Below are 27,573 nucleotides of genomic sequence, written 5' to 3'. Positions count from 1 at the left end.
TTTGTAACTGCAGAAGTACAAAAGGGAACCTATATGGTCAATGAAGCTTATAAACCAGAGGAGTGTAGAAACAAGAAGGCCATTGTAGAGTTATGTCTGACTGATGTATGTTTGGCATTTCAGAGTATTCAGGCCATTTCAGCCTCAATAACTCCTTGCTTTACTAATTAACACATTTTTTAAAAGAGTGGTTTCTGTTGTATGAACCTTTTAAATATAATGCCATGTCTACATTTCAAATGCATATAAAACAGATAATAAAAACAATTAATTAAATATATAAAGGCTTACCTAAAGTGTATTTTTAGCCCATCCTCTTTTGCCGGTCCAGGAACCTCTGCCTCCTGTCTTCTGGAATCTCCTCCAAGCTAATGCCATGATTACTCGCTCTGTATGATAAGACATAGGTGAGTTATAATCATGCTATCAATTACGTCTTTTTACACTGACTTACACCAGTAAAGAGGGGCTGCACTTATCTCTTACCCTGGTGTAAGGTCTGGTGGGATAGGCAGAGGCTTATTGAATCCGTCTTTCCCAACCAACCAGAATGTCTCCTCCACTCCTTTACCCTGGACATGGGAGAGATTCTGATTATACTATTTATATGGCCACTTTAATGTTTATATTAAGTTTGTGGATGGCTCATACAACAAAGTTTAATCTGAAATCAAGGGTATTAAGCATTTGAAGCCTAGTCTTCTGGGAAGGCTACACCATAGTTGGAATGTTTCTGTAAGGATATGATTGCGTTCATGATAACATTACTGAAGTCAGGTGCCCCTGTATGACAGCATAATGTTGCAGCAGGTAGTGTCGCAGTCACACAGCTCCAGGGACCTGGAGGTTGTGGGTTCAAGTCCCGCTCCAGGTCCACAGTCCAGAAACACATGTTGATAGGTGGATTGGTGACTCAAAAGTGGCCGTAGGTGTGAGTGAATGTGTGTATGTGTTGCCCTGTCACCCTCCAGGGTGTGCTCCTGCCTTGCACCCAATGATTCTGGGTCCCACTGTGACCCTGAACTGGATAATAAATGAATAAATGAAGGTGCCCGTGTTGGGCGTTAAATCATCACAAAAGTCACTATAAAGTCACTGTAACTCATCCCAAAATAATTAGACGTAGCTCAGTCACTGCAAAGAACACAGTTCTACTGCTCCATAGCACAATGCTTGGAGGCTTTATACCACTCTATACTTGACAGTGAGCATGGTGAGCTTAGAGATATGTTCATCTTCCAGGGCCCCCTCATTCTAGTTCACACTCTCCTGTTCGTAGCATGAATCCTTTAATTATAAAGGGTTTTGACAAACATTTGGACATGTTTTTGTGTGTGTGTGTGTTTGTCTGTGTGTGTGAGCTCATGTATTACCTTAAGTTCTGTCTTGCCCCTTGAGTCTATTTTGTATCCAAGCTTTAGATCTCGGAGCACCTGGACAGTGCTGGCATTGACGTGTATTCTGTAAGCTGTTAAACAAAGACTCGTATCAGATTATGATCTTGACACTTGCATTCAGACATCACATTCATTAAGGTGAAATGGACCAATATTTTACACAGAATTGTTATGCATGTATTATCTGACACTATTTTATGATAGTCGGGTAATTTGGCCTAAAGTGTGATACATACAGTTTTCTTACTTTCCCTTTTGCAACATCCCATGTATAGGAGGGGATGGGGGCACAACAGGTAGTGTGGCTGTCACATAGTGCTGTGGTATTGGGATTTGCATGCTCTGGTTTCCTCTCATCTCCAAATACACATGCTGGTAAGTGGACTGGCTATTTAAAAGGTGTGAACATGAGTGACTTTATGGGTGTGTGATGCACTGTGATAGGCTGGCATTCTGTCCCGGATGTGTTCCTGTCTTGTGCACAGTGATTTTGGGGACTCCACTGACTCACCACAACCCTGATAAAAATGAAGCAGTTGCATACAATGAATGAATGAATGAATGAGTGAATGGATAAGCGGTTACAGATAATGGATGGATGGATGGATGAACAGGCATGCCAAATAGAAACTCAGCATGTATGTTCACTCATGGTTGTTGGCAGTAATTTAAATGGTAGCATATATTTTAAGCATTGCAAAGTCTGGTTCATTTTACCCCCACTGTAATGAGCTCTGTCTGACCAACTCCTCAGCTGACTTTACATCTGAAACACTGAAATATGCAGAAGATTCATGATTGTGAGGTTCACTTTTTAGAAAGATTTAATTCTGATGTGAGTCCTCTAGGTGGCAGTACTGTCTTTACATGAGCGTGTATCCTGGTCACAGGGTTCCTTTTCATTCACTAGTGGGTCGCGGTATTTCAGGTGTGGCGCAAGGAATCGGAAGAAATCAGCATTTATATACTTGTCTTTATTAATGCCTTTCTGTTTTGCCAATAAAGCTTATTCAATAAAAAGCACACACAATGGGTTCCTTAGTAGCCCTTAAACACACTAAAAGACCATTAGACAGGAGACCAGAAAAATATATCTTGCCTGTAAGCAAAATATTCTTTCTTTTCATACGGTTATTTTGAAAATGCGCCACCGAGATTAACGTCTTTTGGCAGCGAGTCAGACACAGGGTCTTCTTTTAAATATGTTCAAATATAAAGCTGCTCCAATCATCAGCTTCACTGCTTTAATGTTAATTTTTTAACGTTAGTTTTGTACCAGCTCTGGGCTTGGGGTCAGTAATGAGCACAAAATATAACAACGACGGCTAATTACAGTTATGAAAGTGGCTTGTATATAGCTAACTGTTAGGGTAACAGAGGAGGATCTGAGAGTTGTGACGTGCAGCAAGTTAATGTTAGTGTCTGGCTGAGTCCCAAACTACACACTGCTGCACTGTGTGTGTATATATATATATATATACTTAGCAGTGCTTTCTGCAGTGTAGTATGTAAAGCTCCATAGTGTGTGGACAAAGCCTCACTCTCTAACGTTAATGTTAATCAAATGCTGTTCCACATAATAATAAATGCAGTATTTTACTGCCTTATTTACATAGGAATGGGCTTATAGCTAGCTAATATTTTAGGTATGGGGTGGGCTTTCATATATATATATACACACATATCAAACTCATTCCTATACTCTTGCACTTGCCTTTGCTCATTTTGCACAGATTGAAAAGTAAGAAACTGAAGCACAGTTTGAATATTAGGCCAATTTTCTGTGTTTTTGAACACTAATAATAATGTTTTGTGTTACAATATTAAGTTACTGATTTAGAGATAGACGTTGATGTTATTTAAATAAATAAAAATTGTAATCTTGCATGTGTAGTTTATTACAAATGTTTTGGGGTGATATGGTACGTGTGTGTGTGTATATATATTGTACAAGATACAGTATAGTAAGGACCTTTTAAATGTTGTGCTTCAGGTTTCTGGTGACTTGTTAGAGGGCCTTTTGATTTTGCACCAGCAGCCAGGGAAAAAGCCAGTGAGAAAGAGACAGGGAGGGAGGGACAGAGCTCTAGGAGGATGCGACCATTAAAGCAGAATTTTCTTTCTAATTCGGCTGATAGTATTAAGAGCTTACAAAACGCTCTGCAGCTTAAGCTCCCTGAGCCTGTCGCTAGCATGCACACACACACACACACACACAAATTTGAAATACTTTCTCACACTCCTTCAAATTAGTCTTGAAATCATTTTTTTTTACCAAATCACCAACATCAGTGACCTCAAACATCTGTGAAAGGAGCTAAGATATGTTAATATTTGTTTACAATAATTACAGTAAAGTATCTCCCAAAGAACAACTTGAGTGAAAGTACAAAATTAGCTTCTCAAAGTACTTAAGTTCTGAGAAAGTTGTATTGTGGTAATTGGAATTCTCAGAAAATCCAACATCTATCAGCAGAGGGGTTGAAGTCTATAGCACTCTAAAATAATAAGCTAATGCTCCAAAACCCAGTCTGTGATCACAAAGCAACACCGCAGTTAAACAACATCACATTCAACACAAAAAAGCAACCATCACTATCACTAAATGTTAATGTGTAGTAAAGGCATAGATTCCTTAATATTGTGCTTGAGTACAAGTAAATTGAACACTGTCTATCACGTTTTGACTTAATTGAGCTAGAATCACTGTACCCACTTACTACACTTTGTATGCTACACTACGCATATCTTCAGAGCTTCTTTTATTGGACTCTCCCCCATTAGAGCATGTTATAATGAAGGTGATATAGGTGATGAAATTTGGTGGTACTTACGCAGGCCTGTGGATTCCATTCGAGATGCTGTGTTTACTGTGTCCCCAAAAAGACAGTAGCGAGGCATGGTCAAGCCCACTACTCCTGCTACCACTGGACCTGTTATTCACACATAAAAACACACAAGCATCAAATCATCACTAAGTTCAGGGTCGCGGTGGGTCCGGAGCCTACCTGGAATCATTGGGCGCAAGGCAGGAACACACTCTGGAGGAGGCACCAGTCCTTCATAGGGTGACACACCCACAGTCACTCACACACTCACACTTATGGACACTTTAATCCACCTACCAACGTGTGTTTTTGGACTGTGGGAGGAAACCGGAGCACCCGGAGGAAACCCATGCAGACCAAACACACCAAACTCCTCACAGACAGTCACCTGGAGCAGGATTGGACCCACAACCCCCAGGTGCCTGGAGCTGTGTGACTGCGACACTACCTGTGCCACCGTGCCGCCCTGAATTTGACCATATTGGAAAAAATATTATATAAATATTAAATAAAGTATAGAACCTGACATTTATTTTGCATATGCTATGTTTTTTTGTTTTTTGTTTTGTTTTGTTTACTCTTCTTTAGAGGAGAATCTTCAAATCTCGACCTTTTATCCAGTTTCTTGTCTTACATATTCGTTGGGAACAAACTGAAGTGTTGGTGTAACTGTTTGGTCAGCTATTTGCACATGTCCACAAAGTCCAGGGCTGAATATTTTATTCACAATCTGGATGTGAAGACCTCCACTGGGATGTATCCTTATGGTCACTCAGAAAATCAACCAGTCGTGATGTTTGAGACATTTGCACACTGTAAATTTTATTACAGTATTACAGCTGCTTTTTTTTGATTGTCATGGTCCAGTGCAATAGAGCAGAGCCATGTGCTCTGTTTTAACAGGTTTGTGCTAATGAGTGTGGGGTGGGCACTCTAATTGGATGAGGAAGATAATTGGATGTTGCTTGGGATTGGCATCACCCTCAGAATGCACAGCCGTCTAGAGGACGAGGAAGGGAAGGGAGTAGTTGCTATTGTGTAGTTTGCAAATGAAAAGTTTGCTTCTAAAAGCTTGCTACATCCTTTGCTTCTTATAGCAAACATATAGAAAACATATGTGATGTCAGGTACAGATGTTGAGGTTCAGGTACAGGATGATTACTTCCAGATCCCAAATCATTCCAGATGTATTGTTTGAAGTTCTATCATTCCAGAGAACACAGTTCCTCTGCTCCACAGCCCAAATTGTGGGACCTTACACACCTTTTAGACCACATTTGGCATTAAGCATGGTGATGTTTGTAAGGTGGCATTTTACAAAATGTTCTCAAAAAAAAAAAAGGCAGAGTCTCACCAGAGTGGAGTCCAATGCGGATTTTGACCTTTACGCCAGGCATGTGTCTCAGCTTGAACGTCCCAATGCAGGACAGAATGTCCAAAGACATGTTGGCCATCTCTGCTGCGTGCCGGTTACCATTGCGGGATGGGACTCCAGATGCCACCATGTAGGCATCACCAATAGTCTCCACCTGTCAATGCAAAAAAAGATATCAAATCTGATTTAGGCACATTGATCTTGATCCATTTCTCATGTTTTTCAGGACTCTTTTGCCACATTGCGCAATTGTAGTGGTATGAGGTAGGCCAAACAACACAGAACACTTGGAAAATGCAAAAGCAGTTTTTTCAAGATGCCATGAAAGTTGTCAAAATATGTCAAGTTAAGTGTATTTTTTGAAGCTCAGCATTAGAGCTGGATGATATGGTCAAAATGTATATCGCAATATATTTCTTAATTTTGGTCGATAAGATATAATTCCGATATGGATATGTACAATAAAAAGCCACACAAAACGTTCAAGAACTGAAAGCAACATGACATCACCATCAAACAAAAACCTCTTGGCTTTGTAAATATTAGTATTTTTAGACTATATTTAAAACGGAGTGCAATTTACTGATGGCAGCACCTAGACAGATGCTATAAATATCGTATATTGAAATGTTGAAAATGTATGTAAAAATCATATCATTGTTACTGAAACATTTCATATTGCCATATATATTGATATTGAATCATTGCCCAGCCCTGCTCAGCATGCTTGGAGGAGAACACTAACTTTGAAAAGTTTCTATTAGCTGTAATCATTCATTCATGTTCTGTAATGACTTAATCCAGATCAGGATCACAGTGGGTCCGGAGCCTACCTGGAATCATTGGACACAAGGCAGGACCACACCCTGGATAAAGCTATCACAGGGCAACACACACTCTCATCTAGGGGCAATTTCACACAGCCTTCTACTGATCAACGTGTTTTTGGACTGTGGGATGGAAGAGGAGCACCCAGAAGTAATCAACTCGGACAAAGGGAGAGCACACTAAGCTCCTCAAAGACAGAGTCCCTGATCGAACCCAAGACCCCAAGATCCACAGTGCTGCCAATTTACTTTAATACTGATAATAAAATTGTATTATGCTCCATATACTCATCCTTGAAGAATTGAGATACACAGCTGGCGCTGCATATAGTGTAAGGACTTTGTAATGTAGTCTCCTCACCCAAGCAGGGAATGCAGGTGTTACACATCAAGTTTCCCCCTATACAACACACCTTGTAGACATCGTGCATTCCTATGATGGAGTCGAACAGTGTGTAGAGGTCATTGAGCAGGTCGACCACCTCGATGGGTTCACTCAGAGCTGAGATGGTGGTGAAGCCCACGATGTCACTGAAGTAAAGTGTGGCCTCAGCAAAATGCTCCGGGACCACGGGCTTCCCCGTCTTTAGAGCTAGAGCTACTGACCTGGAGCAAGACGCACAACACTCATCAGACTTACAGTCACACCAAATGTGTTATATATTTAGTGTGTGTGTGTTTGTGCATGCATATGCATGCCCTTTTTATGTTTATTTATTTATTATTATTTTTCAAAATTTTATTCAGAACAACATATGATATCATTGTTCAGAGTCATAGAATGGTGTACTGCCATGCTGGGACATACTTGGGCAGCATCTGTGCCAACAGATGGTCAGTTTTCTGCCTCTCCACCTCCAGCTCCTCTGTTCTCTCCCGGATCAGATCCTCCAGGTTTGTGGAGTACTGCTCCAGCATACGCAGCATTGAGTCTATGATGTTGGTCTTCTTGCCTTTACTGATGGTCTTAAACTGCAGCGGCACAGAGATATCACACACACACACACACACACACACACACACACAGAGGATGTAAGGCTTCACAGCCACAGATTTCATGATCAGACACAACAGAACTTCTGAAAACAGACAATCCATAAAAGATACATATGTGGTATGCTGATAATGATATTATTATATCATATCCATACATCATATATACATCATATATATGTGTGTGTGTGTGTGTGTGTGTGTGTGTGTGTGTGTGTGTGTGTGTGTGTGTGTGTGTGTGTTTGTGTACCTGTCTGAAGATCTCCTCAAATGTGGGTCTGAGGTTTGGTTCTTCACTCCAGGACTGTTTCATTAACTGAATGACCTCTAGTGGAGCCTCATCCACAGAGACACTCGGCCGACATAGAGGTGGAGGACAGCGCACCTTATCTACAATCTCTGCACGCACACACACAGATACACACATTTCAGAAGCTCTTACACTGAATTTGTATCTGCATTGTTTGCTGTGTGTGGTTGGCATTAGGGACGAGAAAGACGATGATGAAGGAATCGATGAACAGATGAGAGTGAGTCAGCACAATTGGTTTTTGCTCAAAAATATTTGAACACTGGTACACATTGCCTTCTTTTGAATGTAAATGTTGTTGATGCTGTATGATGGTGTGTGCGTGTGTGTCCTGTAAAGTCTGAAGTACTCTTATTTGAAACCTCAGTGGTGTGGCATCATATTTGGCAAGGGTTTCTCTGATATTACACAAACACATAGAAAAACAGATTCATCCATAATCATCAGATTCACCCTCTAGTGTCAAAAATGTATCAAAAACAACTTGAGCTGATTAATCGTATGTAGTAGATATACATCACTGCCCCATGAAAACATGTATCTCCATTGTTATGGATTTTTCATTTGAAGCAGCTGTCCTAAATTTCATAATGAATAACATTTATTTTATATTGACATCCTTTCAGATTTAAGAAGGCTTTTCCTCTCCCGTAAAGATACTATTCATTCATTGATTCATTAATTGTCTAAAACCACTTATACAGTTTAGGGTCGTGGTGGGTCCAGAGCCAACCTGGAATCACTGGGCGCAAGGCAGGAACACACCCTGGAGGGGGCGCCAGTTCTTCACAGGGCGACACAAACTCATATATTCAGTCACACATGGACACTTTTGAGTCGCCAATCTACCTACCAACGTGTGTTTTTGGACTGTGGGAAGAAAAACGGAGCATCTGGAGAAAACACATGCGGACACAGGGAGAACACACTACACTCATCACAGGCAGTCACCCGGACCCTGGAGCTGTGTGACTGCGACACTACCTGCTGTGCCACCGTGTCCCCCTTAAAGTTACTATTTTAAAGTAAATTTACTTTGGACATCAGTGAAAAACAAGTATACATACCTTGTGGGGGCATGTCCAGCATGCAGAAGGGGGCACTGCGGGAGATAACCTCCTGCATGATGATGGAGAAGCTGTAGACATCCCCTGAATATGTCCCTGTCCTCATCAACCTTGCACTTCGCAGGAGCTCCGGAGCTGTCCACAAGTGATCTGCACAGAGAAAGAGACACGTATTTGCTCCTTAAAAATATGTAGTGAAATGGGATGCTCCAGAAAAGCTGCACATGAACCAACTAGAGAGGTATACATCCACCCACACTAGGCTGTGCAATAGTGGACCTGCATTCTCTGAAGTGAAAGAGCACCATCCTTTACTCATGGTTGGGCTTGTGAGTGTGTGTGTATCTTTGTAACTTACCCTCTGGTTTGCAGTCATCCTGGTATATGTCTTGGGAGTTCATGATTTCATTCAAGCCATAGTCAGTCACCTTCAGAACGAAGCGACCATCCACCACACAGTTCCTCGACTTCAGACGACCATGAATGATGGCCCGATGATGCAGGTATTTCATTCCCTGAAAGGGAAGGGGGATATGAGGGAGGGATGGAGAGCAAAGAGGTGAAGAAAGGGAAAAAGGAAGGTATGAGAGGTTATTTAACACGGCGTGAGTGAACAACTAGAGAAGGTTAATATAAAATTACAAATCAGTAAATCATGTACTCATGTACTTTTTGGGTGGTACAGAGCCATTTAGCTATATTAGGTGGGGTAATAGGCTTGTATTGTGTTGTTTTATTTGACTGTTTTTTGTATTGATTGGGGTATTGGTTTCAACTTGAATGTGGATAATCTCTATCCAGATAAAATCCTGATAAAATGTAAACTGCATTATCAAGAAATTAAAAAGCTGTCCATCCCTGTCTCACCCTGATGAGGTCCATGAGCAGAGAAGATTTGAACATCCAGTCCAGTCTCATGTCCTCGTTACTGAGCAGGTCTTCCAGACTGCCCCGTGAGCAATGCTCTGTCACTACCCCAAAGATCCCTGAGTCATGGAAGAGACCCAGGAACAGGTTCAGATTCTCCTGACGCATGTCTCTCAGCTGCAGAGAAACAGAGAGAAAGAAGAGTGAGGAACTCGCCTTGTGCCCCCTTCATTTTGTGTCATTTTAGATCTCTTCTCTGCCTCTCACCTTAATGAAGACCCTCTGAGTTTTGCCACCGACTTCTAAGATGGACCCTCCATTGGGGCATCTCTTCAGCCACACCCAGTCTCCCTGATAATCACAGGGCACAGGACATTAATGCTTCACACACATATTAACTCTTTAGTGCTGAAAGTTTTTCTATTGTGAAAGGCTTGTTACTGGAAGCCATTTTGAAGCTGTGGATTTTGTAAGATTGGCTACATTGACCATAACTAGACTGAACTCTCGGTTAAAGACGTAAAATTGCACCCTATGGACTCTCAGAAATATAAAAGAGATATAATTGTTTTTTTCACATATACATGGAAACACACCTCAAACACGGCCACATTGGAGCTGTCAGGAGTGGAAGTAATGTAGCTGCGTCCAGACACTGAGTGCCGAGGAGTTTTCACATCCAACTGACTCTTCGCCAAACTGTCATCATTCAGCTTCTGCAGAGAGAGAGGTAGAGAGGTTCCACAAAGACTTAAGTTTTCTGAAGCTGACATTTTAATCACCTAAAAGTATAAAAGTATATATATATATATATAAATTCGCAAGTATATCTAACAAGAATCAAATTGCTTTTTAGTCCCTGACTAAACAACGTAATCCTCCATAGGGTGGGTCTCCCACATGGAGGCGGCCATGTTTAAAGCTGATCACTAGGTGTCAGTATAATTGCTGTTTTACAACAAGGAAAATAATCTGGAGAATATGATTTATTTCTCCTTTGGGTTTTAAAGCACACAGGTTATTATACACTCAGCAGTGGTGTTAAAAGAGGAAAACAGCAGAGATGGAATTAAGACTTAGGCTATGGGAGGTGAGATACAAAAGAACTGGAGAAAACTGTGAAAGCATAAATAGAAAAGCAAGATGGAGTGAAAGAAACAAACTGATAGTGGCAAAGTGAGAGAAATTAACCTTTTTGCTGAGCTGCGTGTTGATGAAGACCAGGTCGTCCAGTGTGAGCACGATCTTAGTGGGGGCTGCTCTTCCTCCTCCTCCTCCTGCTCCTCCTCCTCCTCCTGCAAGCGCTGATAAAATACCTACTTGGCCATTTCCTCTACAGACACACACACACACACACACGCACAGATACAGAATCAGAGAACACAAAATCACCAACTGTCCAGTATCTGAACTGTAAAAAAAAAAGCAGAGGAGCATAAACTCTGAGCCACTATAACTGTCATTTACACTTGGCCACATAAATACATTTCCGAAGCTGACATTCATATGACTGCATAAATAGGGTTCAGTGAGGCATTAAAGTTCACTCTTTACTAAATCTCAAACTAATATATATTTACACTGTCTGCATTCCTTTACTCTGTCCTTTAATGTCTAAACTCTCCAGTTCACTTCTCAAACTTCCGCTTCGATTTTACACTGTCCACTTTTATCCTCTCCATTCACATTCTTAGTGGTGGCATACTCAGTTCCAGAAAGTAAAAATATTTGCCAGACTTTGGTTTCATGTGCTATGACCCCTCTGTGGCTGGTCTGAGATGATTACAGAGACAGCTGGAATGAAATCCTGGAAGAGATTTTTACTTATAATTTTTCTTTTGGTGGCGGCACAGTGGAGCAGCAGGTAGTGTCGCAGTCACACAGCTCCAAGAACCTGGAGGTTGTGGGTGTGAGTCCCGCTCTGGGTGACTGTCCGTGAGGAGTTTGGTGTGTTCTCCCTGTGTCTGTGTGGGTTTCCTCCGGGTGCTCCAGTTTCCTCCCACAGTCCAAAAACACACATTGGCAGGTGGATTGCCGACTCAAAAGTGTCTGTAGGTGTGAGTGAATGTGTGTGTGTCACCCTGTGAAGGACTCGTGCCCCCTCCAGAGTGTGTTCCCGCCTTGCACCCAGTGATTCCGGGTAGGTTCCACTGCAACCCTGAATTGGATAAGCAGTTTCAGACAATGAATGAATGAATTAATTAATTTTTCCTTTGGCCCCCTCTGCCAATGGAAGTCCCCAGTGTAAAGGTCCGACTCAGAAGTGTCCGTAGGTGTGAGTATGTGAGTGTGTCTCGCCCTGCAAAGGACTGGCACCCGCTTCAGGGTGTGTTCCTGCCTTGTGCCCTGTAATTCCGGGCACTGGATAAGGGGTTACAGACAATGAATGAATTAGGATGATATAGCTGACAACTGAGAAATATTCATTAATCAACTACACAGCTGTACATTTAAACATTTGAGAACAATACAAAAATGTCACAACTCCATTTACTTTATTAATCTAAGGTAAACACTTGGTTCAAACCACAGACCTTTGGAACTTGTAGCAATATATGGTTTGGTTTTGCTGTAAGTCCTTCAGTAAGAATGTAAAAATATGGTTATAAAAGTATATAGCACACAGAGCAGTTCAAGAGATTTGGCTAACAAGCAAAAATGCCCAAGCATCTATTTTTACTGTTCCTTTGGCAAAGCAATAAACCAGTGGCTCTGACCACGTCAGTGACAGAGACTCCACATACACACATACAGTCCACCACACACAGCAACCCGTAACCAGAGAAACAGGCTCTTACTTCATATTGTAAAGGAAAACACTGGCAGCCACTAAAGCAGAGAAGAGCAGGAAAAGGAAAAAGTAAGTCAATCCATCCATCCCTGCCAGAGAGAGAGAGAGAGAGAGAGAGAATTGTAAGAAGGTTTTCTTACGAGGAAATCGAATTCTTAATAGGGATCTTATTAAGTGGTCATCCCCAAAGAATTCATCATTGCCAATTTTTCAAAACATCAGAATCTACCCCAGAAGACATAGAGGTTTTAAAGCTAAGGGCTGAAAATGACAAATATTTGATGAAAATTGGTTTGATAAAAGATGCCTTTGTATTAAAAATGGAATTAATAAAAATGCATTTAATATGATAATTGTCATGAAAATATATTTTAAATATCTTATCCGTTTCATCTTTTATCACCAACATGGTGGTGTTTTTCCAAGTGTGGAAAAAGTTAATATTTACCCAAAAAAAAAAAATAGTAAAATATAAAAAAAGACGTACTCTAAGCAATTCTATATTCTCTATGTTTCATTCACACGGAATCACAATGTATACAGCTAATTATGCACATTTATTCAGATTTTGTAAAATAAATGTCCTTACCTCCACTGCAGGCAATGTATTTGCTGAACCAGCAGTTGGGATCACTTCCAGGCGAGGCCCCAGCAAAGTGGATGGATTTGCCCATGTACTTGAGTGCCCCAAACTTGGCGATGGTGTGTGAGGCCTCAAGCATGTGTGTGCGGTAAAGGGTGGAGTCCCGTCCATTTGTGTCCAGCACCACGTATCGGGTCTGCATGCCCTCGCCCTCTTTGCCCCCTGAGACCACCTGGTTAAAGCCATTGAATTCGAAGCCACCTTCGTTCTGGGCCAGAATATCTCCTGTCACCCAGCGTCCACCTCCGGTTGTTCGACTGTTCTCCACTGCCATCGCCGTGTAGTAAAGCATGTTGTAGATTGTGCCAAAGAAAGGAGAGACCTTAGGAAAGGAAAATAAATAAAGAAAAAGAGAAAGAAAAGAAAAGAAAAAAGAGAAATGTCACTGTATGTTTGAGTTTGCAGACAAACTTTAAGTGCACCCATTATGGAAACAGATGTACAGCTGTGCACCCAGTCTCCATAGAAAAGCATAAAACTAAATACCATGCTCTGGAACAAGTGCACATGAACTTGTGCCCCATTCCTGGTAATGACTACATGGTCTAACACTGGGCTGGACCTGATATATATTCAGAATATTTAAGCATTTATACCCTAATTGGCTTTAAAAATGATCTTGGCTAATGGTGAAACACCGCCTCTTCACATGATGAATCATAAATAGTTTCTTGGATTAGATATAATCCTTGTGAATCCCAGGGATAATTCACTAGGTACCAATTCCTATTAGGCCCCATACACTTTCAGAAGGTGTACAGAATCAGATTGGCAAGGCAAGAGCCATCACTGAATACCTTTTAACAATATATTTTTTATATTTTATCTTTCAGGTAGCATCAAACAGGTAGCACAGGTAGCATCACAACCCTGTGTGTTCTCTCTATTTACATAGATTTAATTTAAACATAGAATGTAACTATTTTTTTAAGGTTATTGTAGTTAAATAATGATCAGTCATTCAAATCTAAACTTTGGCTAGTCAATTTTGTTGTTAAAGTGGAGACATATGAGTCTTTTTTTGTGTGGCACAGCCCAGTGGTTTTCAGCTCCACTCTGGGGAGCTACCTTGTGCAGTTTCAAATATTCTGGTCTATCCTTCTCCAACACACCTGATCCACACCTTACATATGTCATGTTTTGAAAATAGTATGCTGGCTATGTAGCATGCCTGTACTATGTGACCAGCAACATCAGCACCAGACAAGCATACACCAGCTTAGACCTGCTTAGGCCAGGTTGGACATTGTTTATTAAAACAAAAAAGTATCTGAAATGCTGAAAAAATACAGTTTAACTACTAAACACCTCTCTGTAAGTGGCACTTTTATCAAGTGCCTCAGTTAACAGTGAAAGTATAATCCCAGAACTCTCCAGTATATTTTAATTTGATTATTACATAAACAGGACCAGAGTTCAGATTTTGGGCATTTTTGAGGGCAGGAATTTCCAAATCACAAGCGCAACAGGAGATGCTCCTGTCATGTTGATACAAAGTAGGCAATGTGGGCAAAGCTGAGTGATAGCTAAATGCAAATTAGGGGGAATATGATGTGGTCATTACCTCTGGGGATGTTAGCACAGGCATGGGAAGGTGTGTGATTTGTGGTTAAAGTGATTTGGGCTCTGAAGCCCTTTACCAGTAAAGTACAACATAGTGCCATGGTATTTACTGGGTGTCCTTGAAACCATGACAACCAAAGATCAGCTGAGGGCCAGTAAGGGTGAGTTCCCAGTTGTTTGGGTAGAGAGAGTTTAGACACAGTAAGCTGTGACATGAATCCTAATTCTCATTATCGGATTGTTATAAGGAAATTGTAAGGTTATTTAACTTAGTTTGACATGATCTCACTTGCATTACGAGACTTCATCCAGGGAACCTGTGTGAGTTGTGGATCTTGCAGCCTTACCTGTTCAGGTGAGGTGCTGCTGCGGATCTCGTAGCTGTCCTGAGCTTCTTTAAAGGCCTCATAGAAGTTCTGCTCCCCTTGGTCTACAGTGATGGTGAGCACCCCGTCATAGGCCCGCCGCAGCTTACTGTCATTGGCCAGGATCTCGTAGGTGACATTTTTATATGGCAGCGAGTAGAGCAGCGTGTCATACGGGATAAAGACATAGCCACGGTCAATCATGCGCATATGCGTCGCCGTTGTCAGCAGATTATACTGAGACTGCCCACCAATGAGGACAGACTGCATGCACATGATGACCACTGTGGAGACAGAGAGATATAGAAAAACCTGATGCAGTGCAATCTACACAAATGTATGACCTTAAAAATGGATTTCAGCTGCATTATGGTGCACCCACCCAGTGCTGACCTAACATAATGGGTGTAGCGTATCTGAAACTGCATTGTGATATTTAGAAAATGCAAATTCAGGACAGTGAGAATCACACAGACGCACCTCTCACTCGGTCGGCATCCCGTACTTTTGTTAGAGCCTTCCTGGGCCCGTCTTTGTCCGACTCCATGGTGACGACAGTGCTGACCGGTAGACCCAGACTGCGGAGTGATGAGGCCAGCTCCTGACCAGTTGCCTCCCAGATGTCACTCTCTTCGGACACGACTGCCACATGCGCCCACTTAAAGAATCGTAGGACGGCAAACAGCACTCGGGATGAGAGTGGCAATGGACGCACAAATGTGGGGTACATGCCTTCTTCCATGTTAGCATTCAGGCAGGCCCAGGACAGCAGGCCTTTATTCCAGTTCTTAGCCAGAAGGGCAGCAGAGGAGCAATAACCAGGGTTGGCCGGCCCCAAGAAGGCTGAGCCGTAGCCCTCCAGCTCTGCGAATCGAGCCAAGCCTCGGGACGTATGGCAGTCCTCATTGATGAGCGTGTAATCATACCAGTAACCTTTGTTGACATTGGGGTCCTTGTTGATGCGGCTGACTGCAAGTCGAGCAGCGAGATCAGGCAGAGCTTTGGAGTACAAGGGGTCACATGTCCAGGGTCCCACAAGAGCAATCTTGAATGTGGCGCCCCAAGCCTCACAGGGCAGGTAAAAGATCATGAACAGAGTCAAGAGGAGCCAGTTACCCCACAAGTTGTAACCTCGCAAAACCCAGTTTGAGGATGTGGGAGTGTCACTTTCTATATCCTGACTAGTGCTTCCTTTCCGTCGTCTCCTCTGTTTTGTGGAAGGGTCCTGATGCCATCGTGGATGGTGCGACTGCCACAGGAAACTAGAGTCTCTATAGGTTGCCATCTTGTTTTCCACCTGTTATGGCTCAGGGAAAAGTTGGAAAAGTGGAAAGTACAGTGTGTGTTTTTATGTCTGTGTTGGGAACTGTGTGGTTACTCTGTGTGGTCAGCCAGCAGGAGGAATGGATGATTTTAAATGCCACTCTGATTGTCCTTTGAGTTTCTACCCACTGCGGGCTTCTAGCCCAACACTGGGTCAATCAACAGACAATACCCAGTCATTGCTGAAAAGGTGTGTGCATGTGTGGGAGTGTGTGTTTGAGGGAAGGACATAGGTGGGAGGTAATAGGAAGATGAGAAAGGCAAAAGACAAAGAAAGAAAGTCAGTTAATGTCAGATTTCTTAAGAACTCATGTAGGTTTTAAGTAACTTTATAAATGATGACCTTCAGTATAGTGTTACCACATTAACATTAACATTAACATGCCCTTTCTTACAACTCTAAATGTTTCCAAACTCCAGTGTCTCCACTTCTACATCTACCTTCTCCCTTAGTCTCCCAAAACCTTTTCACTCTGCTTTGTGGCAATTTCAGCTGGGGCTGTGTGCAAGACCTAGTGCTAGGTTGTGTTATGGGCTGTATTATAGGCTGTATGTCTGGCTGTTTAATAGAATGTGTGCTTGGTTTTGTGCCAAGCTGCGTTACATGCTATTTCACAAGTTTTTTACCAGTTTTGTGCCAGTCTTTGTTAGACACTTCATGCCAGGCTTTGTGTGCACCAGGCTCTGGGCCAGACTGTGTGCCAGGCTGTGTTCTCGTCCCACCCCCATGTGCTTGTGACAAGCTGATTAGGTGATGCAGCTCAGGCTGTATTAGCTGTGGCCACTGCTTGGGCCAAAGAACGTGAGGCCTAATTTCCTTTATCCCTTATATCTTTACTTTGCCATCTCTCTCTCTTTCTCTCTCTCTCTCTCTCTCTCTCTCTCTCTCTCTCTCACACACACACACACACACACACACACACACACACACACACTCTCTCTCTCACTGGCTCTCCTCACTATATCCTAAGATAACCTAAGACTCAGAGGGAGACCGTTCTGGCTGAACTCACTCCCTCGCCAATCTTTAGCCTGTACTTAAATAACACAGGAATTAATTCCTTGGTTACACGAGACTTTACAGTTGCACTTCTCCAGCCATGTCTCCACCCACTACAGTGTCCTTCACACAAGGCAGTACATTTGCCATATAGGGTCAGATTGATTGTAATTATATAAAATATGATGAATTACATATCCTCACCATCAATCTCCTGAATGTTCCCATTAATTTTACAGAAGTACAAAATGTGATTTTAGCTATTTCCAGATAATTTTGTGTTCCTTTCACCATTAAAAATTAATCCCTGTGCAATTATAAATATAAACCCCATTCCCAGAAACTTTTTCCCCCCACATATTTCCCATTCCTTATGTTTATGACGTAATCATTGTTTCCTGACCTCCTCAAAAATATCTCCTTCAAACAAACAAGTTGGGATATTTTGTAAAATGCAATAAAAACTGTGATATGTTCATTCTTTTGAAGCATTTAACTTTCAGAAGCAAACAAAAATGCTTTTATTGTAATTCTTAAATGTAAGGGCATACAGAAATTGACACCTGTAGCACACTCAAAAAGCTGGGACATAGGCATGTTTACCACTGTATTGTATCATCTTTCAATGTAATTACACTGTTTAATCATTTGGGAATGGAGGATACCAATTGCACTTTTGCAAATGGAATTGTTGCCCATTCTGACTCTATACAAGACTTCTGTTATCTGATTCTTCCCTTCATGATGTGACTTCCTCTTTGTCAAATAGATTTTCAGGTTGCATTTCAGGATGCAGCGGTGGACAGTGTGTTTTGGTGAACAGTTTTCAGACGTACTCAGGAACCCATGTGGCTATATTTGTCACAAGCTCATGCAGTGCTGCCTGAGGACTTGAATTACCCTAAATCAATAGCATTATGTATGGTAGATAGTGAAAGCTCTAGAATCTTTGCAATTTTAAGGGAACCTTTAAGCCTTATTTGAAAATTACCTCAAAATGTTTACTTCAAAAAGTCATGTGTCATGGTTATGTTCAGTTAAAGGTTCAGGAAAATTAACAAAACACAGATTTTAATATATATATATATATATATATATATATATATATATATATTCATGCAGTGAATTCATGCAATATTCCATTTTTCAGTGGTCATCCCAAGCAGAGTGTGAAGTTTTAAGCCCAGTATTTGTGTTTAAGTCGGTAAATCCCGGGAGCTTTAGCAATAGCCCTGTCATTAGCCTTGTCCTACCTGTTTATTACTGGGTGTTCTCACTCTTAATCTTAAAAAAAGAGGTTAAACAATGTTAAACTGTTGGACAGTATCATGGGGTTCATGCACCCAATAAAAATAATGAAAATAAAAAGCATGCCAAACATTCCAGAGGTATTGGTATGGTATATTTAGTAACTTTGACTGAGAAGCCAACCCTAAGGTTTGAATCTAATCTACATGTGTGTAAGTCATCAGAAGACTTTTATTTTGAAAAAGACTTTGATAAGCAAAGGCTGGGAATATTGGTAGAAACACAATGACTGGAAAGATGTTGGATGAAAAGAAAATGGTTTGACACCTATGGTGCTAGCATCTCTAAATTTTACTATATAAGCCAAATGAACTTATGCTGACAGAAGATATTTACTCATTAAAAGCTTTGGAAAGTATAAGAAAATTCAGAATAAGAAGAACGATCTATCTAATGCATCTGATCTACCTTAATGTGCAATCTTAGCAACCACAAGGTCAGATATTATTGGGGATGCTAGCTTAGTCACATATAGCACCCACTATTAATAATGACAGATTATGTTTATTGCATATATTAGCATACAAAGTTTAAAAAAATGATAAACATGAAAAACTCACTGATATTTAAGACCAATTTGTTTTACTGAAAATTCACAAAGTTAACTTACATAACTAATTGTGCCTCAAGCTGCACTTTCATATTCTGAAACTATAGGGAAAAGACTATAAAGCTAGCCACAAATAATTCACATACAGAGGAGGAAAACGAAGATTCCTCTAACCTGGGCAGATGGGCCAAATTGAAGGCCTTCTTGAGTAAATCTTCCATAAGAATGACCGGCGTCCAAGAGAAGCCACACTTCTGCACTTTTCCAGTAGAAAATAGGGATTTGAGCAAAAAAAAAAGAAGACAAAAATGAATGCTTGAAAGTACTAATCCAACAAAGGTTAAGTAACATAACAACCATCCGAAGAATGTCTCTTGACCTTTTCCCTGTTCCAGAAGTTTCTTTTAGGCCAAAATGAAAACAGAAATCCCTTATAATTTGAAGAAGTCTTGCCCTGGTTTTCCCTGGAATTTGGAGGCCCGTGTTGGACTGGGTCTTGCCCCAAACCGAGGTGCCTTTTTTCGGGAAAGCCGGTGGAGCAAGAGCCTCTCTGAGCCCCGGGACTTAATGGAAATAGGCAGATTTAGTGCGAGAGAGATGAAGAGCAAGAGGACAGGCGGAGGAGAAAGGAGGGGCGGAGGAGCGCTGAGTCCAAGTGTTGACTTCTCGACCTTCTTTAGCCCTTAATCCACATGGTATACACACAGTGAAGTGCCTTTGGTGTATGTGCTTAGAGGAAGGGGAACAGCATTTTGGGGCATCAATTCCAGTTCAGAATTCCAGAAAACTAGAAAAGTGGTCTGTCAAAGTCCAGGACTTGTTCTGGGATGGTTCCTGGTCCACATTTCCATGAAATAAATGAGAGAAGGTGGGCAATTTCTTTATGTACATCTCTTTTCCTATCATATCCTTTCTGAGGAACACTAAGACCTGAGATCTTTCTCTTTCATTCTTCATTCTGTCAATGTAGGCCCAGGCACTAAATCAGCTTTGTGTTGCGAAGACTCTAAGCTGAAGTCTTCTCAAAACAAAGTCGGGGCCTTTGCTCCCTGTAATATGGCGGCTTGCTATAAAAACCCATTACTCTACAAGCTTAGCTTGCTCTTGTTAACCCTCGTGCATAAGAGGTCTTTGCAAACCTAACTGCAATTATTGTGGACGAAAGATGATCAGCTGTAGTATGAGGAAATTTGACACACATTAGCAAGTTATTTTAGCAGATGTTTCGAATCTGAGACAATGTCAGGAACCAAGGTAGACATCGAATCAAGAGGCAGCCCCTAGGGACCAACACCTGGGTCTGTGTCAAAGACTGGAACAGGGTCCAGATCCTTTGGGTCCTGGTCTGGGGAGCTTGATGGGCATGGGCCCAATGGTGAGGTACATTCAAGGATAACCTGGAGCAACCACAGCTAGAAGGCGTCTAGCATCCTGCCAATTAAGAGGCCGGATTGAAGTTTCATTTCAGAGATCTTGGGGAGTTCTTAATGTTATTGAAAGATGTAGAAAAATGCAACTCCTAACAACCATGCAAGACCTAGTGTGTCATCAAAGCTGCCCTCAAAGATTAAAACAACTTTTAGAGCTTTTCTCTCTGAGAGAGATAAGAAAATAAACTTCTAAATTCACCTCAGATCTGAACAAATCTACAGGTCTGTGTTCGTTCTTTAACCGTGAGCAGAACAACTACTTTACACCATAGGACCGAAAGGATTTGAAGCTTTCAGTAAGTTATTCCTGAGATTTAGAAACATCTGTTAAGGGATAAGATGCCTCACACCCTGCAGAACAATGAGAGATATTCATCACCAGATGTGGCACATTGACTGATTTTGCTCACTTGGTAGAGCATTGGTCTGTGTGGTTGATAGCTGTCTCTTGTGATTATGCACCCTGGACCCTGTATGCTTCCCACATCTGGCAAGTTAAAGAATTTATCTCAAGATTCTGAAGGAGGAGAGGCATCTCTTCTTTTAAGGGGCAGGCTGACCTGGTTTGTCCGGTTGGAGTTTCCCTCATCGTGTGAGACCCTTACACACTGAGTTTTAGGGTTAATCTGGTCTTTGTGGGATCTATGATAGCACAATCAGATCAGTGGTTCCTCCATGACAAGAAAACATGGGTCTATATTTGAAATTGGTATTATTTGATTCTGGAGAAGCAGACTATGCAACTTGGAGGTGGAGGACTGAACTTTGGAGGTGTGTAATAGAAAACGTTCATACATCCTTCTCTAAAAAATTAAGTGCATTATTGCAAATTTTCTTTGTTTTCAGTGCACATTTTTTAGAACACTTGGGAGTTCAACATTGCTTTGGTGACTTCTGAATAATGGTCAGTGTTTAATTTTAGACCTTCTGACCTCCCAGTTGATCCAGTTATATACTTTATCCCCGTTTACTGTTATACACAAACACAGGCAGCTTCTGTCCATACAGGAGGAAGACATACTGGTTCAAACACAATCAGAGTGTCATTAAAGAGCATAAGACAGGCTTATTTTCTGAGGTCAGTGGTCACAACTGTGAGGCCAAAGGTGATAAGAATGTAGTGTTAGGCTGCAGGCCTTTTGACCTGACCCTTTGCGTGGACATAGTGATCTTGGGAGGACGGACTATGAAGAAGGACAGAAAAAGAGAAGGGGTGGGATTTATTCTGTGCACTGTGTTCTGTAACAAGAAATACCTCTCTCTCTCTCTCTCTTATTCATCTATTTTTATGCTGTTTCTAGTCACAACATATAACCACTTATGCTTTCTATGTGGCCACTATCTCCACTAGGCTCCACTGACTCCAGTAGGTTCTGAACTATGTGTGTGTGTTTGTTGGTACGTGTGTGTGCGTGTATGTGTCACTGTCTCACAGAACATCTACAGTCCAGTTGGCCTAATCAGATTACTAAGCTTGGGCCGTGCTATACTGAGCTTCAAACTGCAAGCCTCTTAGCAGCCACCAGCAGAGTGTATGTGTGTGAGGGGGGTTGCGAACAATCTTTGACACATTGATCAATACTAATGAAATAAAATGTACATCAACAGATATTAAAGGGGACTTCCACCGACTCTCTTCTCAGCTCTCTTCTAGAGAAGTGATGAGTCAGAATTGTTCACAGTGATGGTGATAGGAACCAGATGTCTGAAGAGTTTAATACATGCCGTGCTGAAAAAGTAGTACTCTCAAAAATAGTTTTACAACTATGTAACAACATTACATATAAAAGCTTAGATGTCATGTGTAGGTTCACTGGTCGCTATGGATTGTAAATAAAATGGTGGTGTAACTCCGGGTTCTATTTGCCACCACTTTAAAGAGATCAGAGACAGTAATATTCTCACAGTGGAGCATTTTGTTTCAAATCTATCTGACATTGTTTACATCATCTCAGTCACTGGTCAACACAGAATATGTTCAAATTTCGTAGAACACCCCCCACAAATGTTGTAGCCTTTTACCATGTTCCATGTACCATTGCTGTCATTCTAAATAAAGTACCCACTGTGGTAATTAGTGCTGAGGGTAAAGGATAGCATCCAGGGCTTTAGCAATTAGCAGAGCAGACCCTCCTCCTTCTTTCTTCTCTCTTTTTCTCTCTGTCCTCCTGAGTAATCTAACTGAGCAGCAATTACTTCATCCATCACTGACTGAGATCACCATCACACCCAGAGTTTTGGTGAAATACTTTATATTAAAAAATGAATGATAAAAAATGTAAAAATGTATTTTAAAATTCCTTTATTTAAGAACAGAGTTACAGGCGCAGAGAGAAAAACACATTTAATTGAATAATTATTGTTAGGTATTTATATAATGAATCATTAGTTATGCACTAACTACATTTTCAATTACAATAACACAAAGCAAATATTGAACAAATGATTTGCTAAACATTCAGGTTTTATTACATAATTACAGAATTTGAGTATACACAATTTTAAATATAATTTACACGGTATATCAGTAATATTTTAAGGGCTTTTAAAGACTGCATGAATTGGTTTTATGGCCTGTAAGATGTATTCCACATGTACAGTTTCTAGGGACAGAGAAGTGAATATTTTGTTTGTATATATATCCGTGTAATGCAAACATGCAATATATTCTGTATCACTTGCTTTAGATCCCCATAAAAAGAAAGCAGAGCAGAAGCTAAGTATAGACAGCTATGTATAGATTCTTAACGCCATGCTTATATCTTTACATAGCTTTTCACAGAGGTCTGCTGTAATCTCAACACATGGACAATCATTCCTGGTATTGGTATTGGGGTTTCATGAGATTATCGGTGTGTAAGACCTCCCTTTCCCCATCACTCAAAACTCAAAGCTGTCTGAGAATTCTGTGTTCCCCTCCAAGCATGCTGAGCTCCACCAGCTTCACTGGAACTTTGAAAGGGCTCCTGTAGCTCAGAGTAGAAGAAGAGGAAAAGAGGGAACTATTGAGGAAAAGATGGATGGTGAAAATGAGTGAAAACATAGGGTGTAGAAGAAGAAGTGAGTAAGATGGAGTGAGAAAAGTGACAGAGAAGATAGAGGGAAAGTAAGAGAAAGTAGGAATAATCCCAGCTGAGCTCAGAAACAGACATGGCTGTTCTTTGAGTTCTATATTTACTCTCAGGGCTTCGGCGAGCTTTGCTCTTCATAGCCGCTTATGTCAGGTCATGACCCCTCTTCAAGAGAACAGTGATACTTTGGAGAATGGGTGGCCATTCCTCTGACAAAGCCTTTTAATTTTTTCTTTCTTTTTCTGTTTAAAATATGAAGTGATATAAAATAATAACATTAGAATTATTGACAAAAATGTTTATGTGAAATGTGGTGGTAAATTCTGGGTTTTTTTATCCATGTACATTAGTAATTTATTATTTACTTATTTAAGTAGATCAGTATTTTTATATAAATCAATGCAAATGTGGAGAAATTTCATCTATGATTCTTTTTCACATTATACAATTATAAGGACTGGTGGGGTTGTGCCTGAAACTTGATTAGTCCAGCCACAGTTTTAATACAACTGGACTCTTCATCTCATGTAAAAGGTGCTTATTAGAAAACAATGTGAAAAAGGACTGCTTTTTAAAGGATGAATTAATGTACCTTTTATAAATGAGAACCCTTGTTTTTTGCTACTTCAGTTATAGTCCAAGGTCAATCAAACACCTGCGGTTGTCCACTATAGTACATTGCTCAAGTGTGTGGTCAGGCCTCATGAAGCCTCTAAGATAAAATCCTGGGCAGTTCTGACGAAGGCAGCGGAAACAAAGCCTTGTGTGGCACTCAGGACAGACAATGTTTGGACAGCCTTCCCCAGTGTGAGTGAGCAGAGCTTTACAGCAGGGACAGGCTCTAAAATAAGGACAATTCTGCACTGAGCATCTGGAAGTGATGCGTCTGGTTGAGAGCAGGGCTGAGCGAAGAGCGCAGTTGGACAGAGTACAGGCATCACCTATTGAACAGCTGCTTGGCCACTCTCTTTGACAGCCCACACAGAAGCGGTAAACACGTCGCTGAATTTCAGAGCACCTCTGGCAGACGGCACACTGACCCTCCAGCCTTCTCACACATGATGTGTGACAAGCTGGACACTGGAAGAAACATAGGTATGACAAGGTTAGACAAATACATCTACCTACATAAAGTCAGAGATGTATTCTTAGATGTGCTGCTACAAAGCACCTGTTAGACATATCAGCTCATATTTTACTGAGGTGGCCTCAGTTTCAATATGTTATATAATGAACAGCCCCTTATAGATGCTTACTTTGCCTTCTAATACTACAAACGGCATTATATCTGTATATCTATGATATGAGGAGAAATGATATCTCACTCCCCAGGGTTGGGGCATGTTTCAGTGTATATTTCCAGACAAAAACGCTGGCTGCTCATAATCTGGGCTAATGGGGAAGAAGTACAAGACCTGGGTCGAGCAACCATGGAAAATTGCGTCACGTCTTTAATCACACCCCTGACACAGTGCACTGAAATAGCTCTTAATAGCATCTCTATTGGACTTAGAGCCTGAAATAGAGTCTGTGCGAAATGTCTGACGTCACACTGTGCACTGGGCAGTTACGTAGCTTCAGCCTTAGCTTTAGCATTAGCCTTACCTTTACCTCCGTAAGGTCGAAGGAGTCAGCACGACTCATGATCCAGAATCTTCTGGTGTCAACCTGCAGTCAGACAGACATGGAGAGAGAGAGAGAGAGAGAGAGAGAGAGAGAGAGAGAGAGAGAGAGAGAGAGAGAGAGAGAGAGAGAGAGAGAGAGAGAGAGAGAGAGAGAGAGAGAGAGAGAGAGAGAGAGAGAGAGAGAGAGAGTAAAAGAGGGGCAAAGAATAACCATTGAGAGTGAGAGAAAGGAAAGGAACACAGAGATGTCCAGGAGTATTTAGACCATCTCACAATGTTCATGTTTTAGCACTTGTACACTAACATACTTAATTTGAATTGAAGTACCTTATTCTGTAACTCGGGTACAAATTCAGTACGGGATCATAATTGTATTTTTAATTGCAGATTTTTAAGTTGTATTGACTTCATACAATCAATTTCATCTTATATATTGTTTTTTTTACACAATTCTATAATGAAAGCTTACTAACATTCACATCTCAATCTGGAGAAGAGCATGTAATGTACCTTTAGGGAACACAACTGAACTTTAACACACTACACCTACTACTCACTGGTTTATGACAAATTAAGGAAATAAAAGACCTGGAGTTCATTCTAAATTTTACAACAACTTGGCTTTGAGGACACAGAATGTGTGTTTAACTGGCTTCCCTGCCTTGCAGGCCTGTCTCCTGCTAAAATAAATATAATGTGTAATGAAGAGAGGAATCAGACACTGGTGACCACGGGATGGTCAAGCAAATATAGGCAAACCTTTAACTCAGAAAAATTTATAATGCGTCGTTCCTAGAGTTCCGGACGCTCCAACACTGTCAATAAAAGGAAAGATAAACGGAACTCAGTGGTAAACACGTCCCAACATTTTTTGAAAGAAAGAAAGAAAGAGAGATAAATGTTACCTGTATGTCTCTTACTCCTCCGAGCAGTGCACCTGTAACTCACACAGTATTGCGAGTAAATAAAAGCTGATTTGATTTTGTTGGGGTCTATTATACTTTTTTCTTTAGTTACGGAAAGTACCCAGGAAGAGATGAGGGAATCCTCTGAGAAAACTCTTTCACTTTCACACTCTTGAATTATCTACTCATTTCCTCATCTGACTGCTCTTTTTAACCTTCGAACACTTCATTAATTTGTCGTTCACTCCTTATTTCTCACTTTATCAAAGTAAAACAGGGCACGTGCTGATTTGAAATGTTAAGTTAAAACTGATATTAGTTATCACTCTTGCTGATCTTCTTGTTTACATTGTTCCATTCACAAGCATTCCTACACAATGCGGGTAGAATAAAAGCATTTGAACAAAACTAACTTCACCTAAACAGCACCTGCAAAAGACTTTAGAGATGTATGTATGGTGTTAGTGTTACGTTTATCTCTTTATGTGTAATTATTTAATAACCTGATGGCGCCCTCTTGTGTTTAGGTAGCTGAACTGCCTCGCTTCAGTTTTGTTCTAGATACATCACGCTTAGTTAATAATAATGTTTGGCTTATAATGGTAAAATGGTCATAATCATGTATAAAATCTGTCTTAATTAGTGTTAATTAGTCTTAATTGGTCATGTTAACCTTAGTCTCTTGTGGTGGAAACATAGGTGGGTGTAAAATGCACAATTTCCCGATGATAGTGGTGTGTTGCATTACTTAAAAGAAAAAAAGGACCACAGGTGTTTAAACATTCAACTGGTTGAAAATAAAACACTTTAATAAGGACGTCCTAAGGAATCACACATGCACATAAAATGATAGTTCTACAAGTGTTCTTTTGTAAAATGGTTCTATGTAGAACCCTGATGGAACCCTGATGGAACCCTGATGGTTAAAGGGTTCAAGGGGTTGGGGCTCAGAGCAGAAATGGGACACACTTCACCGCGCGCACCTTCTTGTGTTTTACTGGAGCCTCGAACAGAAATGTGTTGAAAGTTGTTAAGGTAGTTTATCATAGTCTCTTCTTCGTATTTGGAAGTGTTTCTGTGTCACACGAGCCTTTCACTTTCTGCTCTATATTTAAAAAAAAACTGAAAGTCGTCACTTTCGTCCCCATAACGACACAAATACACGGACACACCTGACCGTTACTTGTTTATGACGAGTTAATCCAGTTACAGAAGTTTAGAAGAAAACAGACCAACAATCCGGATCATTAAAACCGGGGCAGGGGAGACACTGAATTACAGCTCTCACACACAGCACGTTTTAGCAGCCAGACCTTATAAAATATGAAATATAAG

General features: G+C 40.9%; 1 protein-coding gene and 1 long non-coding RNA gene across 2 annotated transcripts; both read right to left on the bottom strand.

Annotated features, from left to right (window-relative positions):
- Positions 1-304: 304 nt before the first annotated feature.
- On the bottom strand, positions 305-16,311 carry gucy2d (guanylate cyclase 2D, retinal). The gene is made up of 18 exons (XM_066658785.1): positions 15,507-16,311; positions 15,009-15,310; positions 13,045-13,420; positions 12,463-12,544; positions 10,856-10,997; positions 10,261-10,380; positions 9,932-10,015; positions 9,665-9,841; positions 9,156-9,312; positions 8,798-8,947; positions 7,671-7,819; positions 7,236-7,399; positions 6,841-7,033; positions 5,580-5,754; positions 4,232-4,330; positions 1,374-1,468; positions 487-572; positions 305-389 (listed from the first exon to the last, which is right to left on the bottom strand). The coding sequence occupies exons 1-18, from the start codon at positions 16,309-16,311 to the stop codon at positions 305-307; spliced, it is 3,441 nt and encodes a 1,146-aa protein (XP_066514882.1).
- Positions 16,312-22,960: 6,649 nt separating this feature from the next.
- On the bottom strand, positions 22,961-26,361 carry LOC136682555 (uncharacterized). The gene is made up of 4 exons (XR_010798661.1): positions 26,239-26,361; positions 26,093-26,148; positions 25,314-25,376; positions 22,961-24,788 (listed from the first exon to the last, which is right to left on the bottom strand). It is a non-coding gene; the product is annotated as an uncharacterized lncRNA (long non-coding RNA).
- Between the last annotated feature and the right edge of the window lie 1,212 nt (positions 26,362-27,573).

This window comes from Hoplias malabaricus, chromosome 2, assembly GCF_029633855.1.
Source record: "Hoplias malabaricus isolate fHopMal1 chromosome 2, fHopMal1.hap1, whole genome shotgun sequence".
NCBI lineage: Eukaryota > Metazoa > Chordata > Actinopteri > Characiformes > Erythrinidae > Hoplias > Hoplias malabaricus.
This window is presented reverse-complemented; position numbering and strand designations above follow the sequence as displayed.

Bases quoted from the DNA above. Each gene is read 5' to 3' on its own strand.
- gucy2d (XM_066658785.1), bottom strand. From the start codon at position 16,311: ATGGCAACCTATAGAGACTCTAGTTTCCTGTGGCAGTCGCACCATCCA. The intron at 10,998-12,462 runs GTAAGAGCCTGT...GTGTGTCTGTAG, and splicing joins GTTTTCCTTTACAATATGAA to AGGAAATGGCCAAGTAGGTA. The intron at 8,948-9,155 runs GTAAGTTACAAA...TTCTCTGTGCAG, and splicing joins GGATGACTGCAAACCAGAGG to ATCACTTGTGGACAGCTCCG.